The 13,699-nt window shown below is 31.9% G+C and overlaps 1 protein-coding gene across 5 annotated transcripts in view; it reads left to right on the top strand.

Moving 5' to 3' along the window:
• Window positions 1-11,760, top strand: part of LOC150108301 (sodium- and chloride-dependent GABA transporter 1-like) — a 213,845-nt gene extending 202,085 nt beyond the window's left edge. For all 5 annotated transcript variants that reach the window (XM_090390687.1, XM_090390691.1, XM_090390689.1 and 2 more), the window contains 2 exons: window positions 2,125-2,295; window positions 9,272-11,760. In XM_090390687.1, the coding sequence (XP_090246813.1) occupies window positions 2,125-2,295; window positions 9,272-9,397 (297 nt within the window). In that variant the 3' untranslated portion in view covers window positions 9,398-11,760. The remainder of the gene's footprint in view (window positions 1-2,124; window positions 2,296-9,271) is intronic.
• Window positions 11,761-13,699: the final 1,939 nt, after the last annotated feature.

The raw sequence follows: 13,699 nt of genomic DNA, 5'->3' as shown, positions 1-13,699 counted from the left end.
CAAAGTAATTGCTCCATACTTCAAGGATATCCTTTTCTCCCATTTTCATGTCACTTTTCTCATCTCTAACTCCTTTTACAGCACTCTTTTTTCCATTCTTAAGCTTCTTCAACAACCTCCAGAATATTTTGCCACCTTCTTGATATTTATTTTCTATGTTCTTGCCATAGTCCTCCCATGACTTTTGTTTAGCTAGTTTTACACAGTGTTTAGTTTTCTTACATTTGTCTCTATATTCTCTAAGAGCACAAGCTGACTTATTTGCCAGGAACTTTTGATATGCTTACTTCTTTTCCTTCACTGCCTCTTTAACTTCCTGTGTCCACCATTGAGTTGTAATTTTTCTATCCTTGCAGACAACTTCACCACATGCCTCTCTAGCTGAATCAATCAGGGTTTCGTCAAGGCTTGCCACTGAATCTCCAAGGTTTGGCTCTTGTTCACAAACTCTTTCATTTTATCTTCAATAATCTTTGTGTATTTTTGTCTAGTATTCACATCTGAGAGCTGCTCAACTTTTATTCGCTTTAACACTTCTTACGTGTTATTCTTTTCAATATGAAATTCAATTTTATCCTGCTCAAGACTAAATAGTGATCACTTCCAATTTCAAATCCTCTGTACACTCTGATGTCCTGCACCAGGGAGAAAACTTCACTATCAACAATAACATAGTCAATGAGACTTTTCTTATTCCTTGCCTCTTCTCTCCATGTGAATTTGTGCACATTTTTATGTTGGAACATGGTGTTAGTAATAATCATTCCATGTCCTGAGCAGAAATCCAACAGATATTTGACATTATTATTAGCTTTGCTCTTTTCTCCAAATTTTCCCAAATTATTTTTGTATGTCTCATAATCATTTCCTACTTTGCTATTTAGATCCCCAGCAAGGACCAACTTTTCCTTTTTCATTGTGTTAGTTGCTTTTTCTTAAGCATCAAAAAATTCCTCCATTTCTATCTTAGTAGAACCTTATGTGGGACCATAGGCACAAATAAGTCTTATTGTCCAGTTCCCGAGTCTCATATTTGCCCACATTACTCTACTTGAGACTGACCACCATTCAAGAAGATTAGCCTCTTCTTGAATAGGCATATTCAAGAAGAGGCTAATAGGTTAGTAGCCATAGTATTTTGTTTTGTATACTAAGCTACTCCTTTTCCTTGATCGTCATTGCCTGAATATAACATTTTGTATTTATTGCTTAGAAAGATCTCACCAGTTTTTGTCTTTTTCTGACAGTCACCCCTATTATGTCGATCTGGTACTTATCTAATTCCTCAGCTAGCTCCATTTTTTTGCCATTCAGGCTTCTTATGTTGATAGTACCAATCTTTAACTCTGGTGATGTTGGGTTGGGGTGTGTTTTCAGATTTGTTCCAGTAGCTGACTTTGCTGTTTGCCCTGGTTCCTTGGTGAAAACAACTGGGAGTCTTGTTTAACTAGGTGACGTCCCAGCCAGCATGAAATTTTGTCATGTTGTACCATCGTTTTTTATTTTGGTTTAACCAATAAGAATACAATTTGGTCGGCTAAATCCCAAATTGCCAGCCCATCCTCATTCGTTCAGTGTCCAGGTAGATACCCAACAGGGTGCACCATGAGAAGGTGAGGATTGGACATTAGGTCAGAAGCCCTGGTCGGTTCTCTGTCTTCCTTTAAAGGCTATGTGGAGGTCTCCTCTCAGTTATACAGCTCTGACCCTTAAGCACCCCCTTAAGGGAGATTATGTTGTAATTTTTAATTTTAATTTTAATTTTTTATTTTTTTTATATATATTGTTTTTCAACTTAAGGGAGATCATGTTGAAAAATAAAAATAATTTTGAAATTATAAATCTGTTTTTTCCATTGTTGGGCCGAGAACTTTTCAGATCACTAATGTATAAAACCCTATTGCACCTCCAAAGCAATGTATTCAAGAACTGACTGAGTTAGTCAGTTAATTGAATTCCTGGTGTGTGTGTGTATCTGTGTGTGTATTGGGGGAGGAGGGGAGGGGATGTCAGATAATTGTGATTATTAATACTGCAGAACTTAACATTTATATGATTCATATTTTTTATTAAAATTTGGTATATATGTAATAGGTAACTCAGTTTTTTACTTTATTTCTGCAGAGCATATTTCTGTTCTCAGTGATACGTTACAAGCCATTGGTATATGCTAAAACATATACATATCCCTGGTGGGGTGAAATGATGGGCTGGGGAATGGCTTTGGCCTCGATGATATGGATTCCATGTTATGCTATCTATTACATTCTCATAACTCCAGGATCTTTAAAAGAGGTAATATTGAAATTATAATTTAAAATTACAAATTCTCTGTCATTTTCATTATCAAATATACATTTATTTGTATTGAGAAGTATATTAAATAATTGTAGAGGGGTATATAAGCACTGTTCTATCATATGACAGAATGGTACATATATAGTAAAATCCAATGTAATCAGTGCAGTTGACTATATATTATATTACTATGGAGTTTATATGATTCATATTTTCATATCTGTGCACTACTATCAGTATAATAATGCTAAATGTAGAAATGTTTTTCACTTCTAGAAGAGAATCTGTTCTGTTTCACTAAATTAGCAATTTTTTATTTATTTATTTTTATATAATTTATAAATATATATGTAGTGTGTCTGCAAATTTGACACCATTGCTATTTCACTGTTTTGGAAAACAAGTCTGACCATTAAAATTGCACTAGGTTTACATATAAAATATATTTGGCTATATGGTTCAGTTGCTATTCAGTCGTGTGTGTGTGTGTGTATTCCACATAATTTCCTTCAGTTTGTCATATGACAGAACAAAAAAAAAAAAAATTTTTTTTACACATGTATAGTATAGTTCGCCCACCGATTAGAGATCCTTCGACACTTCTGCGCATCTCAGAAAAAGGAGAATCCATTCCGATAATAGGGTAATCAGTCAGTATTGTGGGATGAGTTGTTTATTATTACCGGTCGGAAAATGAACTTCTCTTTTATGATTATTGTAGTTAACTATGTTGCTTGTATAACAGTTGGAAAATTTTACCTATAAAGCACGTGATTTCGCATGTTGGCGACCAATTCGGACGTCCTTCATTTCTTTCTCCCCTTCAGCATGAATCGACTATTCTTGGAAAGATGCGAAGCAGGGACCTACAAATGGTGGGAGAACTATAATTTGACATTGGAAGAAAAAAAAATAAAAAGAAGCATTTCGTCTTCTTTGCCTGATGCAAATAGCAATCAGAATATTGTTTGATAATTAAAGATATTTCATAACATCATACAGGAACCACTCCATAATTGCACTTTTGGCAAGTTATTTACTAAAGTATAGTGTGTTTATTTTTGACTGTTCATTCAGTTTTACATTCTGTTTCTTCTTGGTACTGCATTACCAAATTAACATTTTGTTGCTAGTGTCCACAATATTGATTTTGTATTCATCATAACCAACTTTCTTTCTGACTGTTCTGAACTCTTGTTATAATGACCACTGTTATACTGTGTAATAAAATGTTTAATATTCTTATTATTTTTGAGTGGCATAAAATCTTCTTATCATCAAAGACCTCCAGGGTCAAGGATTCATTAAGGGAGGCTATAGATAACCCACACCAGATATCATACCTTCTCTTAAACTCATTCACAGTGGTGCACTCACTACTTCAACTAGCAAATTGTTCCACTCACTCACTGCTCTATGAGAAAAAAAATCTAGCTCTCCATGCCTTGCCTATCTTTGCATCATCATCATCATCAACAAACAATTAAACATCTCCTGTCAGGTCCTTCTCAATATCATTAATGTATAGATTGAACAACAATGGTCTAAGGAATGATCGTTAGGGAATACCACTGGTCACCTTAAATCTCGTGGATTTACACCATATACCACTTTCTGATAACTATCCATCAGCCATTCACTTATCCAAGTCAACAGTTTGTATTTCAATCCCATAATCTCCAGTTTATGCAACAACCTTTTTCATGTGGTATCCTATCAAATGCCTCAGTAAAGTCTAATAGTATCATATTGTATCCAATTCATCCATAACATTGAGTAGTTTTCTCATGAAATATGAGAAACTGCTCAATGACCTTCCTTTAGCATACCATGCTGTTTACTTAGTAAACAACATGGTTTACTAAATGGAGAAAATTGGAAATTATAGCTTGTCTATCAATTCATTTATGTGTGTGAGTTCTTACCAACTTCTCTAAAATCTTCACCACCACTCCAGAGATACTAAGAGGTAAGTAGTTAGACATATTGCTTTTGCACCACTGTTGTACAAATAGCACTGTCATGCTTTTAATATGATGGTTCCATGATATGTCAAATCAGTAACCATTGTGTGTTGTCTACTGATACCTACACCTGTTTACAAGTATCATTTAAGTAATTCTGGTTTCCTTTCAATATGTTCATCTACTTTGGAAACAATACTAGTTTTTCCCAAAATATTGAAACACATTACTTTCACTTATCTTTTATCTCTAAAATAAGGCAAGAGAAATAGTAATACAAAGGAAACAATGTTTAATTAAATAACTATACAAACATAATTAGTTACATTTAGAAAACTTTAAGAAACTACACATTCTCTCTCTCTCCCACTCTCATTCACCCACCCACTTGAAATTTAAATTCAGAAATTGAAAAAATTCCAACAACAAACAAAACAAATTCCTTTATCAATTTTCTCTTGGATTAAAACAACTGTTGCATATCAGTTCCAATTATGGAATCTTTTCACCTTCTGGTTAAAGTTAACACTCATTACAAATTAAGGAACACATTCTATCTCTGTAACTTGAGTACAAATAATTCTCAAGGAATATTTACCTCACTCCAGAATGTTAAACATGAAGACAATATACATTACAGAAAACTGTTTGCCTTTACAGTTGTCTAAACACAATTCTCATTACATGTATTTAGTTCCCACCCATAACTGAATAACAGTTATCTTAATATGAGACATTTTCTTTGAATTTTATTGGACCATGATTTTTTATATAAATATATGTATACAATCGTCAACCAGTTTCGCCAGCTTGGGTCTGTCGGCTTCTTCAGGATGAGAATGGTTACATTAACATTAAATTTTACAACAGAAGAATGCAGTAATGACCTTAAAATCAGTTAAAAAATTGAAAAGGATGCGTGACATTAAGAGCATAAAGCGTGGAGAATTAATCATTGTTAGTAGACTGCGTTTTATAGTTTTTCGCGTAATTCAGTTCTGCTAAGCATAGTGAATTTATTAAGCTTTTCCAAATGTCTTTTAATATCATGCCTTTATTTCTATTGAGATTGTCTCCTGTATGGAGTACGAGTACCACTGCAGCTTCTTTAAAGTTTCTACATTTGAAATCTTCAATGTATGGCAGTGTTTCTCAACCTTTTTTGGATCATGCCCCACCTCAATGTCTCAAAGATTTTAATGCCCCCCCCCAGCATAATAGTCAGCCAAGTTCTAAAAAGTATAATATAAATATGTACATGTACATTTTCTAATTGCCCCCCCCCCCTGTGGGGCATACACCCCCACATTGAGAAACACTGATGTACGGCATGGAGCTGTTGTCCCAGTCAATGGAATGGTTCGAAATTGAGAAATGATGGGCTAATCCTGAGGTGTCTGTTTTGTTGTTGACATCTCTGATATGTTCTGTTTTTCGGATTTCTAGGCTTTGTGATGTTTGGCCTACATAGTTCAGTCCACAGGAACATGGGATGTTGTATACTCCTGCGTATTTGTAGAAAGCGATGCTGTCCTTAGGAGATCTTAACATGTGCCATGTAGTTAAAATAGGTTTAAAGGCAACCCTTTTTTTTAACTGATTTTAAGGTTGTTACTGCATTCTTCTGTTGTAGCATTTAACGTTAATGTAACCATTCTCATCCTGAAGAAGCCAGACAGACCTAAGCTGACAAAACTGGTTGATGATTGTATACATATATATATTTATATATATAAAAAATCATGGTCCAATAAAATGTCTCATATTTAGTAAAAAGGACCAAATATCAACAATCAAAATAACAGTTATCTTCTTGTCTTCAGTTTCCTGTAATACACAGACTATCACAAAGAACACTGTTTAGATGAAACAACTTTCTTCTCATATTTAGTAAAAAGGACCAAATATCAACAATCAAAATAACAGTTATCTTCTTGTCTTCAGTTTCCTGTAATACACAGACTATCACAAAGAACACTGTTTAGATGAAACAACTTTCTTCTCAAGATAAAATGCTCCATCTTCATTCCATCCATTGATAGGAACAAATACAGGGTTATAATAAACAGTAGACATACCTCGTGTTGGAACTTGCTTTCTCCAACATTGAGTTACTGTTATTCCTCTAAACAAAAACTATGTTCAAGGCCTTATTCTAGATTATCCTGTCATGGTCATAGATGATGTAAGAAATTTATGTTCCTGTAACCCTTTCTGCCAAAAATAGCTACCTCATAATCCATATTACCTAGCCATGAGTTTCTTCTTCTCTCTACTTTTATTCTTAATTCTCTTCTGTGCATGCCAGCTTCAAACTCGCTGTTATCAGTTGAATGTGCAGCACAATACTTGAACCATATATATACTGTCAAATTCTCATGTTTGTCTTTTACCACCATTATGTAACTTTCTGAAATTAGCAATACATCACAATATGAAGCAAAGTTCCAGTTAATTTTTAACAAGATTTTAGAAAGTGGGGTATATATAACTTTCATCCTCTTTATAGAGAGAAAGACAAGTAAATTTAATTACAACAATAAATTAAATTATGCAATGGAGCATTACATTATGATTAACAGAGGGTGGGTGGTGGGAAGGAATATGTTTGTATAACTATTTCTTTCCAATAATTCCTTTTATTAAGACTATTGTACATAAGTTACCCAATAAAAAACATGTATCTGAATGAAACTCATCAGATATTCCACAATAAGATCCTATGGGATCTTTCTTGATGAGACTCAAGTTATACAAGCATGTCAAGGCTTAGCCAATTCACTGGACATTCCTTTAGCATATGTGCTGAAATCCTGTCTGTCCTTATTGCTGAATTCTTATCCAGATTATGCAACAGCTCCTTCTCCTTGCATCCTTATCACTTCATCCATTGTAACGGTAGCACTGTGTAACATACACCAGGTTGATATATCTTAATTAAGTTATTCTTCCACATTCATTTTTTTCTTTTACTTGCAGTGTAGCAATAAAATTCTTTTGGGTTTCTTTTCATACTCTGATTTAACTTTCCATACAATACTCATAACTTTTCTAGCCTGTGATTTATATATTTCATAACTCCTCCCAATCTTATTCTCATGATATTTCTTCAATATCATCATTTTTATATGTATCTCTTGCTTAATAAAGGTGCACATCCATTTCATCCCACCTTATTTGTTCTTCATACTCTAGGGATACATTCTTCCCATTCAGTAACTGATACCATGGAACCAAAGATGGTATTCTCCTGAGTTAGTCATAATTTCCAGTTTTGTAGTTCAGCATGTAACCTGTCCTAATTGCAACATCCATGTAGTTAAAAGTACTTGTCTCAGTTGTTAGTATCCCAGCTACCTCAGTTAACTTTTCTGAATTGATTCTATTAGAGGTTTGCTTTTTTCATGAAAGACAGCTTTGGGATAATATGTCAATTAATATTAGAATATGCATGACAAAACTATTTATATATTATATATCAATTCATTTTTGCAAATAGTTAACATTGAAAATTATACTAAAAATACTAGTTTCAAGTAACATGGTGGTGGAGGAGGCACAAATATTGCTTTTGCTTATGGCATCTTATCAAAGTCGTACACCTATAACTCAAATCAGTTTGGATTTTATAGATGATGCTGATAAAAAGGATGATCTCATCAAACTACAAATCTTTGCTAAGGCAAAATTTCATTAATCAAAATCTTGATGAATTCTGGTGTTCCCAAATGGCTGCATACCCAGTTTTGGCAAGTAATGCTCTTTTAGCCTTAATTCCATTTACTACAACCTATCTATGCAAATCTGGATTTTCAATGTTAGTTAGTGTGAAGACAAAGTTTAGAAATCGATTGGATGCCAGACATGACATTCACCTAGCATTGGCAAAGACTGTTCCTCAATTTTCTGTCCTAACTGGTTGAGAGCAGCAACATCCATCATATAAGTAGTTATGAAGAATTATATAATTATTATATATATAGTTGCTTAGGATAAATAATTATTTTTGCTTCATTTGAATATTTTTATTTTTTATCTTACTTTTATATTATATCTTTATTATCTTACTTTTATATTATATCTTTATTAAAAAATAAAGTTTGTTGTATTATTTCATTGTTCATTTTAGCATTTAGATTTTTAGGGAAGGTGTGCAAGTGTTAACATTAATCAATAATGGAGGTACGATGGCAAAAAAAGTTCGGGAACTGCTGCTATAAGTATTCAGTTTTTCCTATGTGGACTACTGTAAAAATAAAATAATACTAATTAAATTATACTATATGCCAAGATGGAAAGTCATCCATATTCTGGCATGGTTCTAGGTTTCAAAATATCCCAACATACCTATGAAAGAAATATTGAAATGGATTTCTGTAAGATCAAAGGATGGCTTAATTGTTTATAATCTAAAATTATAATATATATATATTTTTTTTTTACAATCTAGACAAGCCCTATAAACTCGAATAGTTATCATGCTCTTCTAGAACAGGCTTTTACAAACATCCATGCCCAAGGTGGGATTCGAACCCACAATGTGTTAGTTGTAAAGTGGGTATGATATCAACTTGGCCAACCAGGCCAGCATCTTTTTTGCTGAATACTTTGACGAGAAATTATAAATTATGTTCATTTTTATCAATGATTTCATCTCCATGGATCTAACTTCCAATTGATATGACTTCATTTAAATTAGAGCAAAAGGGAAGTGACTATAATGTGAGGCACATGCTTTATATTATAGGATATGTAAGACAATCTGTGGTAAAGTCAACAGCTCTCACTATACAATAGCTAATCATGAAAATCTTCACAAGTGAAGTTTTGTTTGCTTATTCTAAGGGATGGATGAAAATTCTTGGGTAGTATAATCAATACAGTTTACCTATGAAAATCAGAATGCTCCTTTGGTTTTAATGATATCTCTATATATTTAAATTCTGAAAAAACTTTTCAAGACTACAGAAATAATACTTAATGTGATTTTTTTTCTTTGATAATTGCAGCGTCTTATTTGTGGTGTTACTCCTACCTGGAATTGTGGTTACAGGAAGAAACAAGAAAAACAAGATGGAATCTTTTCTTTAGAAAAAATAAATGGTGTTGGAAACATAGCAGTTAATAATGTTTAGCATCAGATAATCTCAAGGAAATTTAAAATACATTAGGTATAAATTTTTACATCAATGCAAGCAGAGAACAGTAAAAGTTAAAGAAAAATGCCATTCCAGGGGCTTATTTCATCATTTGTATTTATGTGATTCATTGAAATAATTCAGAAAGGAACAGAAAATCTGTCATTTGTAATGTCTCAGGTAAACAAATTTTAACTGCACACATTTAAACCTGTCTTAAAATGGTTCCTTAGTTCCTTGAAGAAATTCTAGAAACTTCAATAAAGGCAATGAAAAGCCAACTGAAAAATAAAATACACTGTAGGTTGTAATTGCCCACACGTGGCATTGATTCACTACAGCCTTGTGTATGTATATAAAATATATATAAATTGATTATTTTTACAAACTTAAATCAGCTTAAGGAGTATAATGCTGTAGAAAAGGTAAAACATGTTGGTTTTTTTATTGTGTAAATCTTAAAATATTGTCAAAATACTGGATTGTTAAGGAAATTTTATACTTGAAGTTCTGATTTGGGACCAATAAGATTTAGATTAATATAAGACTTAGAAGAATATCAATATATGGACAGTTAATTAGGACATTTTAAGCAATTTCCATAATTTTGGAGAAGGGCAATTAGTCATTCTATATCTCTTTGGTGTTGTATCATTAAATTTTGTAATTACAATCAACAGTTCCTAATTGATGTGATGTTAGGTATTATGATTATTAGAGACTGGTATATTGAGGACTGTCTTTTGAAGTGCCTTTAACTGCATTTTTGATTCATTCTCATTTGAGAATCTGTCCATATTGCCAGTCTTAAAATATTTTATCATGTTTGAGATGCATCTGCAACTTGATCTTACATTACAAAATTGAATTTGCAATATAATCTTTAATCATTTTCTCAAGATAACTACGATTTATTTAACTATAAATTATACTTATCTTGAGAGGCTGCTATGAATTTTATGAATACTTAAATCTTAGTTTCATGTTTCTAAATAATTATGTCAAAATTTGATTAATTTTCATAAAATGTTAGCAAAAAAGAAGCTTTTACTCTGATTATGTAAATATTTTTAAATGATAAAAAGAACAACGATTATTAGTGTTTTTTTGTAAATACCATTTAAGTGTTCATGTTGCATTGTAGAGTAATTTTAACACAGGCTCATACATTTTCTTTTAATTTTTTTTCACTTTTATATTGGATTTGCTCTATAACTTTAGTTCACTATTTTTAACCTTGATCTTAAATTGCAATATATATATACACACTTATGCCATTAATTCCAATTAAAAATGAATTGCAGCTTAACACTTCAAATCAAAAGGCCTTCTCTAGTTGAATAATGCAAACACTTTATCATTCCATATTATTGATGAAACCTGAAGGTGATAAACAATGTAAACATTTTCTTAATTCATTGCTATTTATATTGTGTACCAGACAAGCTTATTTTTTCTATCTGAAAAATTATAGGATGTTTGTTATAGCATATGTAGATATTTTTTCCCTGTTGCTGGTGCTCTAAGTTTTAAGAGTTTTGTCTTTGTTTTGCTTACTTAGATCATTTTGTACATATGCAATAATGTACAACAGAAGTAGGATAATCTAGTTTAGATGCAGCTAAACAAAGTTTTTCAATATTAGATAATGTTCATATTAATGGATGCTACTCTTTGAATTCATTTCTGTATGAGCTTTGTGAGATTTCTTGTTACTTCACTTAAAGAGTACTACAAATCATCATTGCCATCAAGCACTATCATTAACTAGGTTTAAAAAAGAACAAAAAAATTTAAAATGAACTATTTTCATACTGTAATATACTGGAGATAAGCATATCGTGTATTGCATAAACAGAGGTCTGCACCTGGTCTAAGCATTATGTAACTCTAAATGTTAGTTTCCTTTATGTATAAACTTCATTTGATTTATTGCATACACAAAATCAGTTTAAGAGTAATAAAAAAATTTAGTGTTCATTGTAATTTTTTAACATGACCAATAATAATCAATTTGAATCTTTCAGTTTTATTATTTGTCATATGAATTTAGTGCTGAACATAAAATTATGTTTTGTATTATATTGGAATTTTTTTTTTTTTATAAAACAAACTAAGTTATGAAACTATAATCAAGTTTATTGATGTCATTAAATTTTCTTAATTTTGCAGGCCATTCATCTATCCTTTGTAATATTTTTAATCTGAATGCCAAACTTCATATTTGAAAATATTCTTATTTGTACTATTTCATTTGTATATATATATCATTGTTTAAAAATATCACCAAGTCACTAATGTATACTAGATTTGTATAATTTGTTTCTCAGTATATTAAATAGTAGTACATTTTTTGTTTATATCATTTTGTGATACTTTTTATACTACTACTTTGTAAGCACTTATTTTATTAAATACAAACACTAAAATTAATAAATAATTTGCTGTCTTAAATGTTGGGGTTATCTCCATTAACCCTCAAGGAATGTTTTTTTTTTTTACTTCACATATTTTGAGCGCTTAGTGTGTGGGATGGTTGCAGTTATTTGTAAAATGGCGTGACAACCACAATCACAAAACCTATACTTGGTTATATCTGCTTTTGTTTCTTTATGAGTTCTTAAAAAATTTTGCATCATGGATGGGAAAATTTTTGTGGGTATTTTATATACATTTTGCAGTAAAAATGTGTTTGTAGGAAACTGCAGAATGAAAGATGTCAGTAGGAGTATATTAATGATTTTGTGACTCAGGTACAAATTTTGCTATCTTTCACTTTAGTGGCATTAAATTTTAAAAAGCACTTTTTAATCTAACCCTGAAAGATTGCATTTGAATGTTTTGCAGCCTTAACTGGCACAAATAACAGGCAATTTGTTACAATTCTATTTTATGGAACCATACTTGCACCTTTGCAATGCAGACAGAAGAACAACTGAGTCTTCATAGTCCAATCAGTATATCAGTGATGCCTGTGGGATTTGAACCCATGTCTAACGAATCTAGGACACAAAGGCTCTTTCAGTTAAAGGTGAATTAGCTAGTCTCAGACATGGTCCTCCCCCCCCCCCCCTCCAAGACATCCAGGTTTTTCAACCTACAAAATTGGTGAAGTGGCCAAAGAATACACACAGGCCTCATAGCTTAGTTACTTCAGACATAACTCCAAACAATAATTGTGCTCTTTAGTTGGAAATTTTTGGATTCAAATTGATCTAGGAAATAATAAATATTTATAAGGGCTTTTCAGCTGCAGGTGATCAGCTAATCTTCTGAAAAAGGATGAAAGATTTTTTTTCCTGCAAAAGTGACAAATTGGCTGGACAGCACAGACACTTAAAGAAATGGTGTATTTGCCATAAACCCTTAGTTTCTGTTGTATATTGGACAACTTCATTATTGGATTCCAGTTTATAACTTTTCAATAAACTAGTTTATCTATTGTATTAAAACATCTGTTAGAAGAATCCATGCAAACTAGTCCAATTGTAATACACACAATGAATAAAAAAGTCGCAAACTTCATAGCCATTGAATTAGTCAACAAAGCTTAATAGAAGAAGAAATCCCAATATACCTCACCATCAATATTACCTTAATGAATTAATTATGAAAAAGTGTATAGGAAAACGTATCAGGAAAAATCTTGATGTGAAAAAACTTCTTTGTAAAAACTATACTGAATATCTCTATAGCTAGGCAGTAAAGAGATAAGGAGTTAAATGTATATAAAAGGAGATGAAATACAGACTAGAGAATAACTAGGACCTAAATACCTATAGTTAAATTAGCAAGCAGCATAACTATATAGAAAGAATTACAACATGCAGCTGTTTTGAGTAATTATCAGATTGCAGGAGAAGAAAGGAAAGCCAGCCATAACCTTACATAGTTAGAATTCTGAGTTTTTTTTAAATATAACTTTATGTACATAGATCAGTGAAATTACTTTTTGTCATTCAAATTTTAACAAATGAGTCAATTTCATGTGAGTTTATATAAATAAAAAAAAATCGGAGGCAGGCTAACAATTACATATATAATTCATGGCTTATGGGATGCTTTAAATACATGCAATAAATCTTTGATGGCTTGACTTTATTTTTTTTAATCATTTTCTTAAAATATTTTTTTGGGGTGCTTAAGGGTCAAAGCTGTATAATTGAGAGGAGACCTCCACATAGCCTTTAAAGGAATGTGAAGAACTGACCAGGGCTTCTGACCTAATATCCAATCCTCACCTTCTCATGGTGCACCCTGTTGGGTATCTACTTGGATACTGAACAGACGAGGATGGGC

Source organism: Typopeltis vanoorti, chromosome 3, assembly GCF_054136105.1.
Source record: "Typopeltis vanoorti isolate ZY-2024b chromosome 3, IOZ_Tvanoo_1.0, whole genome shotgun sequence".
Lineage (NCBI taxonomy): Eukaryota > Metazoa > Arthropoda > Arachnida > Uropygi > Thelyphonidae > Typopeltis > Typopeltis vanoorti.
Note: the sequence above shows the minus strand (reverse complement) of the source record. Positions and strands in the feature narration are given on the sequence as shown.